This window comes from Bos indicus, chromosome 21 (assembly GCF_029378745.1).
Source record: "Bos indicus isolate NIAB-ARS_2022 breed Sahiwal x Tharparkar chromosome 21, NIAB-ARS_B.indTharparkar_mat_pri_1.0, whole genome shotgun sequence".
NCBI classification, from domain to species: Eukaryota; Metazoa; Chordata; class Mammalia; order Artiodactyla; family Bovidae; genus Bos; species Bos indicus.
The window spans coordinates 19,953,216-19,967,737 of NC_091780.1; the positions used below are offsets into that span (position 1 = coordinate 19,953,216).

Below are 14,522 nucleotides of genomic sequence, written 5' to 3' on the forward strand. Positions count from 1 at the left end.
GACCATGAACTCCTTATTGCCAAATTCAGACTTAAACTGAAGAAAGTAGGGAAAACCACTAGACCATTCAGGTATGACCTAAATCAAATCCCTTATGATTATACAGTGGAAGTGAGAAATAGATTTAAGGGCCTAGATCTGATAGAGTGCCCGATGAACTATGGAATGAGGTTCGTGACATTGTACAGGAGACAGGGATCAAGACCACCCCCATGGAAAAGAAATGCAAAAAAGCAAAATGGCTGTCTGGGGAGGCCTTACAAATAGCTGTGAAAAGAAGAGAAGCGAAAGGCAAAGGAGAAAAGGAAAGATAGAAACATCTGAATGCAGAGTTCGAAAGAATAGCAAGAAGAGATAAGAAAGCCTTCTTCAGTGATCAATGCAAAGAAATAGAGGAAAACAGCAGAATGGGAAAGACTAGAGATCTCTTCAAGAAGATCAGAGATACCAAAGGAACATTTCATGCAAAGATGGGCTCGATAAAGGACAGAAATGATATGGACCTAAGAGAAGCAGAAGATATTAAGAAGAGATGGCAAGAATACACAGAAGAACTCTACAAAAAAGATCTTCATGACCCAGATAATCACGATGGTGTGATCACTGACCTAGAGCCAGACATTCTGGAATGTGAAGTCAAGTTGGCCTTAGAAAGCATCACTACGAACAAAGCTAGTGGAGGTGATGGAATTCCAGTTGAGCTATTTCAAATCCTGAAAGATGATGCTGTGAAAGTGCTGCACTCAATATGCCAGCAAATTTGGAAAACTCAGCAGTGGCCACAGGACTGGAAAAGGTCAGTTTTCATTCCAAACCCAAAGAAAGGCAATGCCAAAGAATGCTCAAACTACCGCACAATTGCACTCATCTCACACGCTAGTAAAGTAATGCTCAAAATTCTCCAAGCCAGGCTTCAGCAATATGTGAAGCATGAACTTCCTGATGTTCAAGCTGGTTTTCGAAAAGGCAGAGGAACCAGAGATCAAATTGCCAACATCCGCTGGATCATGGAAAAAGCAAGAGAGTTCCAGAAAAGCATCTATTTCTGCTTTATTGACTATGCCAAAGCCTTTGACTGTGTGGATCACAGTAAACTGGAAAATTCTGAAAGAGAGGGGAATCCCAGACCACCTGATCTGCCTCTTGAGAAATTTGTATGCAGGTCAGGAAGCAACAGATAGAACTGAACATGCAACAACAGGCTGGTTCCAAATAGGAAAAGGAGTTTGTCAAGGCTGTATATTGTCACCCTGTTTATTTAACTTATATGCAGAGTACATCATGAGAAACTCTGGGCTGGAAGAAACACAAGCTGGAATCAAGATTGCCGGGAGAAATATCAATAACCTCAGATATGCAGATGACACCACCCTTATGGCAGAAAGTGAGGAGGAACTAAAAAGCCTCTTGATGAAAGTGAAAGTGGAGAGTGAAAAAGTTGGCTTAAAGCTCAACATTCAGAAAACGAAGATCATGGCATCCGTTCCCATCGCTTCATGGGAAATAGATGGGGAAACAGTGGAAACAGTGTCAGACTTTATTTTTCTGGGCTCCAAAATCACTGCAGATGGTGACTGCAGCCATGAAATTAAAAGATGCTTACTCCTTGGAAGGAAAGTTATGACCAACCTAGATAGCATGTTCAAAAGCAGAGACATTACTTTGCCAACAAAGGTCCGTCTAGTCAAGGCTATGGTTTTTCCTGTGGTCATGTATGGATGTGAGAGTTGGACTGTGAAGAAGGCTGAGCGCCAAAGAATTGATGCTTTTGAACTGTGGTGTTGGAGAAGACTCTTGAGAGTCCCTTGGACTGCAAGAAGATCCAACCAGTCCATTCTGAAGGAGATCAGCCCTGGGATCTCTTTGGAAGGAATGACGCTAAAGCTGAAATTCCAGTACTTTGGCCACCTCATGCGAAGAGTTGACTCATTGGAAAAGACTCTGATGCTGGGAGGGATTGGGGGCAGGAGGAGAAAGGGGTGACAGAGGATGAGATGGCTGGATGACATCACTGACTCGATGGACGTCAGTCTGAGTGAACTCTGGGAGTTGGTGATGGACAGGGAGGCCTGGCATGCTGGGATTCATGGGGTTGCAAAGAGTTGGACATGACCTAGCGACTGATCTGATCCGATCTGAAATCAGCTAAAGCCTGGGTTACAAATTTAAATTCTGACAAATAGAATTGAAGATCACAAACATCATATGGGATAAGGAAATATTTTATGAATATTGACAAAATGAAGATAGATGGAGAAGATATGACAAACACAAACATATATGAATCTGACAACATAGCCTCAAAATGTATGCAGCAGGGCAGCCCAGGAGAACGTTCCACAATGATGGAAGAGTCCAACACCTGCCCTGTCCAGCACAGTGCATCTTCAGTCGCTCAGTTGTGTCTGACTCTTTGCGACCCTTTGGACTGTATCCCTCCAGGTCTCTCTCCATGGAATTTTTCAGGCAAGAACACTGGAGTGGGTTGCCATTTCCTCCTCCAGTCCCATAAAGAAACTGCTAACAACATGTGGGAATAGGTACTGAAATGTGGCTGGTAGGACTGAGGGGCTGAATTTTTAATTCTGCTTAATTTTAATTAATTAAAAGTGAAGTAGCCAAACATATCTACTGGCTGCTATTAATATATTGAACAATGTGGATAAAACAAGAACTGGAAGAACTGTGAGGACATACATACAGCAGTGACAATATCTGGGAATATCAGTGTGCTCTGCTCAGAACTGGGTTTATGAAGGAAACAAGAAGGGTGACTCTGAGGTGGTAGCCATGGGTCTCGCCACAGTAATAACTTTCACTGTCTTCTTTCTCATCTCCTGTTTTGCCTTGAGAAGAGTTGAATGTTCACACTATTCAATAACATATTCTTTATTTACTAGCAGATTTCATCCACTGTCCCTATGATTCATGTTTTGTCATGTTTTGGGCTTTAAAAAATATTTTCCCCTTTGGACATTGGATCAGTATTTGGATGTTCCATTGGGTTGAAGTTAACCTATAGTAAATGTCCTTCTGCAAGCTTATCATGTAAGTTCCCTTGACCGTTCCCTCATGTCCACTATGACCCTATCTCTCCTTCCCCTCACAGACACTAGCTGCCCCAGGAGAAACCTGTATTTACAGTCTTTCCTTCTCATTCTCAGTCTCAAATGCACTGGCTTCTGTCCTGAGGCTCTCAAAGATTTTCAAATACTCACATCCAATGAACACTTTTCAGTGCTGATCCCACATGAACTCTGCTAACCTCCACAGCATGTAACCATATTGACCACATCCTCCTGACACTCTCTTCTCTATTATTATTTGAATGACAGGAGCCTCTTGATCTTTTCCTCTTGATCCTGCCTACTTCTTGGCAGATTCCTCTTCTGCCTGCTGCTTAAATACCAGTGTTTTCTCAGTTCTCCCTTCTCAACCATCTCTGCTTCTCACTCTGCCTAGTCTTTCTGGGAAATTGTACTCATGTCGGTAACTTCAATTATTCCTTTAGGAGATGACACTGCATGCGTGCGTGCTAAGTCAGTTAAGTCGTGTCTGACTCTGTGCAACCCTACGGACGGTAGCCCACCAGGCTCCTCTGTCCATCGGATTCTCCAGGCAAGGATACTGCAGTGGGTTGCCATGCCCTCCTCCAGGGCATCTTTCCTACCCAGGGATTGAACCTGCGTCTCTTACGTCTACCTGCATTGGCAGGCAGGTTTTTTAGCACTAGCATCACCTGGGAAGCCTCATGATTCACTAGCCTCTTCTTAAACTCCTAAGCTGTCCAGCTGGACTATCCTCAGGAACTTCACAGTCAGCCTGTCACACAATTCTGATCTCAGTGAGGCAGCAGTGAGAAGTGGTGTGAAGTGAGATCTTAATTCCCTGCCCAGGAATTGAACCTGAGTAGCCTGGCTTCCCAGTGGTTAAGAATCCACCTGCCAATGCAGGAGATGAAAGCAACACTGGTTCGATCCCCTGGAAGTTCCCCTGAAGTAGAAAATGGCAACCCACTCCAGTATTCTTGCCTGGAAAATCTCATGGACAGAGGAGCCTGGCGGCTACAATCCATGGGGTCGCAAAGAGTTGGACATGTCAGCAACTGAATACACACACACACACAGCCTGGATGAAAGCCAGGAATCCTAGCCTCCAGACCAGCAAGGGCTAGAGGCTAAAAGCTATTTTCCCCTGGCTCTTGCCCAGAGTGAAAAATGCACTTCTCATAGAAGCAAAAATCTTAAATGCAGGTACAAAGTTTATTATCGGAGACACAGAAGAGCAAGAAGTGGAAGAGGACACTGAGAAACTGTTAGTTTAACTAAGACAGAAGCAAGGCAGAGATGAACGCTCGGAGAGAAAGGGTGTCGGCGTGCCCCCTAGAGAAGAGGAGCACAGGAAAGAGGCAGTTCAATCAGTTCTGTAGGGCAGGTCTTTGTCTTCCCTCTGGCCAGACATCCTGCTTTGACCCCTGGCTGATTTGTCTCAGAACCTTGCCCTTAGGTGTGCACACAATTCTCAACCAAGAGGGGTCTTGATAAAAAGGCTTCTGGGAGAAGCAAGACTCTTTATGGCCTGGCACCGTCCCCTGACTTTTGGTCCCCAAGGAACCTTTCTGCACGTGTGTAGTGTCTCTCTAGCTCCAAAGAGGGGGAAAATCTCTTGATCCTTTACTCGAACAAGGTTTAGCCCCTCTCTGGTCCTGCTGTGACTATTACCTTCAGGTGTCCACCGGAGACAAAGCTGCTTACTCTGTTTCTGTTGTTACTCCCATTTCGGAAAGCAAACAGGAGGCTGATGGTAAATGCCAGCCTGGAGCCCACCTAACGCCTGTCTCAGGAAATGCAAACAGGAGGCCAGTTGTAAGTGTCCAGCCTGAAGTTCAACTTGTTCTCGTCCTTAAGAAAACTGGAGACCAGTCATAAATGCCTACCTCTCTCCTGCCTCAGCAGGAAAATAAAGGGGAGAAGAGTGAGATGATCAGACTTCCAGCCACGACATGCGTGAGGGGCTAACCTCTCTCTCTCTCTGAGCAGTCTCCGGTCAGGCAGAGCCCATGGAGCACCGTCTGCATGGTGTGCGGTGAGCCTCTCCCACTTTCTCTTAATCACCTGTCAAGGTGAGCGGTTGCTGGCTGGAGGGAGCGGGTCTTATGACTGAATGGAGCTGAGGCAGCTGTAGCTGCCTGATATCCACAGGACAGAGATGGGAGCCAGCAGAGAGAAAAGTAGAGAGATCTCAAAAGAGGGAAAGGGAAAGGGGAGGGGGAGAGAGTTGCCTGAATGAGGGAACTGAAGGCCCCCAGGGCCAGAGACAAACTTACCAAATTCAGTGATATTGAAACAGGAGGGTCAGATGGCCACTTGTCACCCACAGGGAAGCTGCTTTCAGTGGTCTACAAGGTGCCAGATCTTCTCCCCAGAAGGGGACATACGCCCCACATTGGGTGCCACAAAATATATACCAACCAGGATTCTTGGCCCCTTCAATCAATGGAGACTGACTAGAGGCCAGACAAGAAATTCAGGCAAGACTTTATTGGGGCTCCTGTAGAAACAAGGGGAAGTGAGAACAAGTAACAGATTCCTTTGCTCGTTCCATGAGGCAGAGAAGGTGGGGGAAGCTTGCTCCTGATATGCGGTGAGGGTAGGGGTGTGTCCAGGGGTCAGGATGGAGGGGTGGTGGAGGTGGTTTGCCCACCCCTTGGGTGGTGGTGTGTGCAGGGGGCATGCTCAATACTCTGCTTTTCTCCCGAGTCCTTCTTTTTGCAGGCTCTTCACAAGTGGCAGTTGGGTTTTTCTTTTTATTTTTTGGTCTCTTTGTATCTTTGTCTGGAGTTGGCCCCAAGTGCACAAGCACAAATTTCTTTGCATTTTCTTGCTGGAGGAGACATGTGTCCATGTACAAGCATTGCAGCAAAGGATCTCAGGTCCCAGTCTGTTTCATAATCAGGAGGGGTGTGACTAATAAACAGGACCCAGCAGCCAAAAGGAAACAAGCAGAGAAGGTGGACAGAGGGGAGGGAGCCAGCTGCCATTTCCACGTCTGAGTCTCCAGGACCGACAAGCCCAGGGGCACTGGCAGGGCTGGGAGGGGAAGGAAAGAGAAAAGAGCATGAGATGATGGGGAACGATGTGAGAGGAGAGAGGAAGCCAGGAAGCGGGTGTTAGGGGATGTCAGAAATTGGTGGAGAAACTGCAGTGAAGAGAATTAAGTGTCCCCGGGCCAGCCTTGTGTTAAAGTGAAGGTGTTAGTCGCTTAGTTGTGCCTGACTGTTTGCGAGCCCATGGACTGGAGCCTGCTAGACTCCTTTGTCCGTTGGATTTCCTAGGCAAAAAGCTGGAGTGGGTTGCCATTTCCTTCTCACAGGGACCTTCATGACTAAGGGAGCAAACTCTAGTCTGCCACATTTCAGGCAGATTCTCTACCATCTGAGCCACCTACAAAAGCTTCTTGGACTAAATACACCATGTCAGCCACATAAACCAGCAGGTTGATGCCTGTCAGGATGGCTACAGCCAGTTGTTGGTCCCAGATGCAGACAAAGACGTTGAGATGATCACTGCAGCTCATATAGCTGGACCGCTGGGGCTGCCCCCCCAACTTCTCGTGGAACTGGTAGAGGGGCCAGAGAATCAGTGCCGTGACATAGAGGAGGACAGAGAGCACAGTCTGCACCCACAGCAACCAGGGGAAGCGGAGGGGAAGCTTTTTCTCGTTGTCACAGTCACACCCATTCATAAAGAAGTTCACGGCCCCCAGGACAAAGCAGATGGCGTACACGGCCACACACCATACCAGGGCTGGCTGGTGCAGGTACAGGTCAGTGTTGCAGACGAAGGCGAAGATGATGTTGGCCACATAGTTCTCCAGCCTCCTGAGCACACCTGGGAAGGTTGGCCAAAAGCAGTACATTCCACCGGGTCGGCGACAGACCCAGGCCACTTCAATGGCATAAAGCAGAGCAGCCACGCAGGAGAAGGCGGTGGTGGTGATGGCGCGATTCCAGGCGGGGCCTGGAGGAAAGACCTGGATGTAGGTAGGGCCGAAGATGACGGCAGCTGAGAGGCAGACAACGGCGAAGTAAGAGCAAAAGGCATGGAGAACGCCATCCCAAGACAAGCGGAGGTGGTACTGGAGCTTATCAGACAAGCGGAGGAGGGACTGGGTGTTCCATAATGGCAGTCTGAAGAGACTGCACAACTCCAGTATGAAGCCGAGTAAGGTCAGGCTGAAGCAGATGCACCAGATGAACAGGCACCAGTTGATTACACCCCCCTCCAGAGTGTCCTGACTGGTCAGCAAGATGGGCACGAGGGTGGAGAGCAGCTGCCCCACGCGGAGGGAGAGGGTCAGGCGTGGGGATGAGCAGAGGAAGAGGCTCCAGCCTGAGGACGAGCTCATAGTGCTCCTGACGGTCAGGCAGGTCACGGGCTGCGGTGTTGTGTGTAACCTTGCTTGCTTTCCACCCAAAGTCTTGTGAAGAGTTAAACACGGCTCCGGAGTTGGATGTTCTGTTTCCTCTTTCACTGGGCCGGTTCAGCTCTCCCTCTGTCCTTGATTTTTCAGAAGTATACAACCACTGATCTTTAGAACAGATGCACTGATCTTAACAAAGTAAGGACCGTACTCACGTTCTCAGTCCCCAGCAAGGCTCCCGGTGGTTAATGTCAAGTCTCCAATACCCTCAGGGTGTAGCTCACATCCGTTTCCTGCCCCCCTCCTTGTATAAATGGGGGCTGAGCCTTGCAGTGCTGGGGGTTGGTTCTCTTGCACAGTGATCCGCCTTCTCCCCTGGTGGCTGGCTTCCTTAATGTAAAGCTACCTTTCTTCTATCCAGTGCTTGTCTCTCTGTATTGGCTTCTTCAGTGAAGAGCAGCCTGAGCCTGAGCCTGAGCTGGGGGACAGTGTTGGGCATCCAGGCAGGAGTCAGGTCCCTGGTGCTCCAGCCCTTCCAACTCCCTCTGTGACGAGGAGAGGAGTGCAGCTGGAAGGCTGGGGAGGATCTACAGGGTTAAGCCAGCAGCTGCTGAATTTGTTAGTTTCCAGAATTTCCTCTGTCCCTCCCCACTCCTTGCTCACAGCCTGCTTTCACTTTCTGTTGAGAGAAGCAAACTGGCCTCTGAAGGAGCAGCTGAGCTCTTGACTGAGTGAGTAGAGGGTGTGCGCCCCGGGAGCCCCCCATCCCCTCCTGTTTGGGCAAAGCATTTGCCCTTTGGAACTTTGTGGTCAGTTTGGACACCACAGGAGTGGGATATGGCTTGTTTATGACCCTGTGTGTGCCTCTTCTTGAAAAAGAATTTGTTTATTTGAAATATGTCCTGGGGGAGCAAGCAAAGTGAAACGAGGGGGCCATATCTATCCCTTCTAGAAGTCCACTGGGACGCATCTTGGCCAATTGGCAAAACTAGAGTATGACTCTGTAACCAAGAAGAAAAATGAGTTTTAAATTTTCATACGTCCTAACCCATGTATGTTTTCTAGTCTAAAGAACTGTGTACCCCCTGAATGGGTCTCTCAATTCCTCCACTCTTTTGCAGTTAGAACTGATTTGTTAACATTTGGTAAGTGGGAGGAAATGCCATGGGCAGCTTTCCTGTTACTCTATAATAAAGGTTCTTCCAACAAGGGCACTACATTAATGCTATTGATCTGGGGTGGCCTCGGCCTGTGTTTTCGATCTGAACCACTCTCTGGGGAATAAACAATGGACTGTGAAGAACCCCAGAGTCTTGAAGACAGCTGTCTGCAGTGTTGGTGAGGGGCAGCGATGTGGCCCTCCCGCCTCAGTGATCAAAACAGCAGGTCCTGCCTCTGCAGGGAGAAGGGCATCGCCACTGGCAGCGTTAAAGGTGATGTTAGCCTGGGTGTTTTATTTTTCTTCAATTTTTATTGTCTTAAGGACAAAAATTACTGGGTGACTATATTTTTGCATGCAAAGTTTCTTTTCAAAGTTTTGTTGATGAGTGGTGTTGGATGGGTGGGTTGCTGATGCCACAGTTGAGGAAACTGTATTGCTTGAGTTTGTGCTGCACAGACATGTGTTTCTATGTGTCACCTGTTTTCTGATGCTGCTTCCTGCTTCTCCAGGACCCACACATAATATGATCTAAATAGATGTAAAATACATGGATTTTTTTAATTGTCTGGAATTTCTGGATACCATCACCCCTGCTATCAATCATAGATGAAGCCTTGCCCTTTCTCCTACAAATGTAATGCTCTTTTTTAACCTCAATACAAAGATTAAAAAAAAACCCCACAGACTTGACATATGCTAATTGCCCCAAATTTTCTCAGAGCTGGGAAGGATGGAGCAGATTTTTATTCTGATGAAAGCCCCCATCTCCGGGAGCCCTTCCCAATGTCTCCCCACACGCACCTTCCCCGGGCCCTGGGGGCATGGCCCAGCCCAAGACAACTAGCAGTTGTGTCCCCAACACTAGACTTTCTGTCCCCTTAGCTCTTAAAGGACCAGACCCCGGATGACTGTATTTAAAGGTGTGTCCCTGCGTGCACAGCCAGCACGTGTTTGCCTGTGTATGTGCCTGCATGTCTGTGCTCACAGGTGCATTTGGACCAGCAGCCTTTATAATAACTGGTGGACAGGAAGCCACCAATATTGTGCTTAGTCTCCTGTTCTCAGCCACAAACCCCAGAGCCTGGAGTCACCAGGACTGGAGGAGTCAGGCATCAGAGCTGTGGTGGGGGCAGTAAGGGGTATAGGGGAAAGCAACCCACTGCTGCCCCTCACTCCTGTACTGGGATGAAGCATTAGTACTTCCCCCCGGGGGCGGGTGGGGTAGATGGGGAGGGCTCCAGGACATGGTTCCTATGGCAGGCAAATCCTAAGAAGCAATGAAATAAAATTCATATTTTAAGGCAAGGCAAGACAAGGAAAATTTAAACAAAATTCATCTCTGCCTGTTTTGACCTCCTCCCTGCCCTAAGTGTGCAGTGTGCATCTGCAGTACGTGTTAACCAGACCTTCCAAAGGACAGAAATACCTGACCCAATACAAAGATCCATTTTTGTTCTTCTAACCCCAGCCTTGTGACTTTACATGACACTCCTCCCTATGACCTTATTAATGTCACTCGCCATATTACTCTTGTCTAGCACTTCACAAGAGAGTTGTTTCTCGCATTAACAAATGTGTCATTGAGCCTCTGATAAACATGGTTATGACCAGGTGACCTTACATACAGTTTTATAAGATCCATGACTCAAAATATGGGAAGAAGCAACAGGAGGGAACCGTTTCTGAGAGCCGGACAGACAAGTGAGACAATTGTTCCAGAGGAGTTTGGCTACTGTTACCAGAACTAGAAGAAAAATTGCACACCCAGTGGCCCATCAATGGAATCCTCCCCTGACCTGGGAAAATTCCTCCCAAACCTTGATTGGAATTAAGATGGAACAAATAGATTGTGTGATAAAGAATGTTGCCCACCACTGAGGTCTTCCAAAATCAAGTCGCTGGCTGCTGCAATTCACTGACCTGCAATCCACTCTGGAAAGAAGTCGTGAAAAAGGTCAGGATTGTACTTTGTACTCTGAGAAAACTGGCAGAACCTGCCCTCACATACTTGGATATTTTCAGGAGACTTTTCTATGAACCCAGTTTCCTGCATATATCCAAGCTTAGGAAGCACTAAAAGCATGAACCATGATATCTGTTCTTCCTGAGTGAAGCAACCTTCTACCAAGGCGTGGGCTGGTTTCATGGCCTTCCCCAAATGACATAAACATTGACCTCCAACCCTGATCTCCTCAAAACAGCTCTTGGAGCTTCTTGAGAGACTATCTTCCAGTTAAACTTCTCAGGTTGGTTCCAATAAAATTCCAATTCTTTCTTAGGTTGTCTGATTATTGGCTAATTTTTTATCCACAAAAGCAAGTATGCGTTGACCTCCGCAAGTCTCAGTGCAGAAACCTCATATTCTTATATTTTTCTAAATCAAATTGAACACAACCCTGGGACCTCACTTCCCAGGAGGATGGAAATGTCTCTGTGCTTCAGTAAAAGAATTGTTCAGAGTGGGCTCACCTGAGGAGCTTGCTGTCCAAGCCTCGTGGTTCATGGGGGCAGCTGGTCAAATCCTCCTGTTGAGAGGTTAAGGGACATTTGTCACAATTCCAAGGCTGCTCCAGTCCCCTCACTGTGGCCCTGAAAAGAAAGTGTAATGATCCTGTATTTAGTCCAACCCTCTAGTCTTAGGGTATTCCCTGGTGGCTCAGATGGGAAAGAATCCTCCTGCAATGCAGGTCGACCTGGGTTTGATCTCTGAGTTGGCAAGATCCCCTGGAGACGTGTTGTCAACCCACTCCAGTATTCTTGCCTGGGAAATCCCACGGACAGAGGAGCCTGGTGGGCTGCAGTCCATGGGGTCGCAAAGTGTCAGACATGACTGAGTGAGATACACTTAGTCTTCTCTTCATAGAAAAGGAGCAGCTGGGCCCCAGGGATGGCAGCACTTGTCCAGAGTCACCCTGTGTGTGGCAGAGTCAGAGTCAGGACCAAGTGTCCTGTCCCCAGGCCAGCTGTCTGTCCACGGCCCCACGCTGCTTGTGACAAATGTGGCAGCAGCATCCTCCAGGCTGGGATTCTGCCCCGTCCACGCAGGTCCTGCACAAACCTGCCCCGTCCCCCCGAGGAGGTCACTCACTGCTGCTGAGTCAGTTTCCTCATCTGCTAGATGGGGGAGGGGTGCCAGAGACCCTGGTCCCTCCCAGCCCCTTCTTCCTGGGGCCCCTGGACTTGCCAGTCCTGGAGACTCAGACGTGGAGATGGAGTCAGCTCCCTCCCCTCTGTCCACCTTCTCCACCCTCTCTGCTTGTTTCCTCTCGGCTGCTGGGTCCTGTTTATTGGTCACATCCTTCCTGACTAAACACACCCTCCTTCCCCATGACCTCTGCCTGGTGGGGAACATGCTTCTCTTTCATAACATGAGTTTCCTTAATCACTTTCCAGGGGTCCAACTCTCCAGTGATTCTTGTCAAAAACACAAACTGCTTCCAGGCACCCCCACAGTCTGAGGTCTCCCAGACTTCCTTGCTCCCGCACATTCTTGACTTTCCAGTTTTTCAGAGTCCAGCTCAGCAGCCAGAATGCTCTTGCCTTATTTAGGGAGCTTGTGTTTCCTTTAGGAAAAGCAAATTCCTTCCTGCTGGGCATATAGAGGGCTGACCATAAGCAGGGGAAGATGAAACAGAAGCCCAGAGTGAATGAGGCAGATCGGGGGTCTGTGACTGGATTCACAGTCACATCTGCTCTGACTCCAAAGCAGACAGGCTGGGGGAGGAGCTGAGAGATGCCCACACAGGCCTGTCTCCAAAGGCAGAGAAAAGGGAGGTGACTTGAGTCCAGAGGTCTTGGGAGGGGGAGCTGGGGACCCGAATCCCACTTACTTGGTGACCACGGCCTCCCCCAGCCCTCCAACACACGCAGCTGATGGAGAAGACCTCCCATTACCCAAGCCTCAGGCCCTTCTCTTGGTCCCTGTCTGGCCTGGGCTTCTTGTCTCCCGGGCAGCGGCCAGAGGCTCCCTCCTCAGCCGACCAGAGCCTCCTCTGCACAGGGTGACTCCAGCTGACGCCCCCAGACTATGGCCTGAGCCACATCCAGAATACAGCCTGGGGCACAGATGTTCCCGTTCTCTGGTCCTGGAGCAGCTTCTTGGAAAAATCACAGAATCAGCCTCCTCAGTCTTCCTCTGAGTGGGGAGAGTTGGGGACGTTCCCTCCTGTGTCTCAGGCACCTGGTTATCTGCCCTGGGTGCCTGTGCAGACGGCCGATCATGAGGCCCTTGTCTGTGTGGTTGGCTCCTGTCTAAAAGTGCCTGTTGGGAGGCAGGGGAGCTGAGGAGAAACAAGGGGGCTTTAATCAACCCCTGTGAAGTTTCTCCCTGCTGTCTCCGGACTTTTCTGCTGGCTACTTCCCTTTTCAACAGGAAATAGGTAGTCTGCCTGAGACAGGGGTGCTGCTGTAGGACCTCTGAATGAGGTACTGCAGCCAGAGCAGGACAGACAGGAGCCAGGAGGTTATACCTGGATCTGAGAGAAGAGGGAATGGGCTCAGCATTTCCCAAGGTTCTTGCTGAGCTTTGGGGGAGACAGATCTGTATTGAACGCAGGCTCTCTCAGAGAGTAACTGTGTGACCTTGAGGAAAAAACATAACATGCTCTCTGAGCCTCACTTTCATCATCTCTTAAATGGGGATGACAATAATAATATCCCTGAAAATGAAATGAAATAGAGATAATAAGTCACCTAGTCAGATTGGTGGTGTGTTTTGTCGCTCAGTCGTGTCCGTCTCCGTGCGACCCCTTGGACTGTATCCCTCCAGGCTCCTCTGTCCAAGGGGATTTTCCAGGCAAGAATACTGAAGCAGATTGTCATACCCTCCTTCAGGGGATCTTTCCGACCCAGGGATCCAACCCAGGTCTCCCACATTGCATGGATGCTTTACCATGTGAGCCACCAAGGAGGTGCTGGACTGTGGTGCTAAAAAATATTGGCTGTTTTATCTTTCTGGAATACAAGGGACAAATTAATGACAATCTGAGTACAAGATCCTGCACCCACATGACTGGGTTCAAATCCCAGCTCTGCCATTTCCTACTTGTGTGATCTTGGTCTAGTTACCCACTGTGTGTTTGTGATAATGGGGACACTGAGTGCATAGTTCAAGGGCTGCTGGGAGGAACAAAACATCCAGAACAGTGGTTAACCTGCAGTGTGTGCTGTGTGTGACACCTCTCTTAACTTTTATGTCAATACCTGCCCTGTTGGCCCATGGCAAATGTTTCTGAAATGAATACAACAAATGCTTACAGCTCAGACTGTAGCCTGGACCAAGTGGGATGCATTCCATCCCTTCTGCCTTTTGGGGGAATATTTGAGAATCTCTGAGTCATGTTTTGTCCCATTTAATCCTCCTAACAACACTTGACCTTCTGTGATGGATATCTCCAAGGAGGGAAATCACTGAGGACCTGACCTCATCACTATATTTGAGGACAATCCCATAATGTGTGCAACCTGGGGAGAGACTGGGCCTGACCCTCAATAAGAAAGAAAAGGAAAGGAAAGGAAAGTGCAGTTGCTCAGTCGTGGCCAACTCTTTGTGACCCCATGGACTATAGCATCCCAGGCTCCAGCGTCCATGGGGATTTCCAGGCAAGGATACTAGAGTGGGTTGCCATTTCCTTCTCCAGAGTCTTCCTCATCCAGGGATCGAACCCAGGTCTCCCACATTGCAGGCAGATGCTTTACTGTCTGAGTCATCAGGGAAGCCTCAAGAAAGAAAGGCCAGATAAGTATTGGACCTCTCCCACAACTGGGGCCTGGACACACAAGAACAGGTATACACGGAAACAAAGAGAGACCAGAATTCCTTCTGCAGGGCCTGCAGAGCATCCAGTGTGCTTCCAGTGGCTACGGGGCCTGGACCAAGTGCCCTTGGCTGTGAGCTGGCTGTCCAGAACCCTCATTTCTGGTCTGAGCCTGTTCTCAG

The 14,522-nt window shown here is 48.7% G+C and overlaps 1 protein-coding gene across 1 annotated transcript; it reads right to left on the reverse strand.

The window, feature by feature from the left end:
• Window positions 1–6,414: 6,414 nt before the first annotated feature.
• On the reverse strand, window positions 6,415–7,407 carry LOC109575140 (myeloid-associated differentiation marker-like). The gene has a single exon (XM_019983185.2). It carries the CDS (start codon window positions 7,405–7,407, stop codon window positions 6,415–6,417), a length of 993 nt encoding a protein of 330 aa, XP_019838744.2.
• Window positions 7,408–14,522: the final 7,115 nt, after the last annotated feature.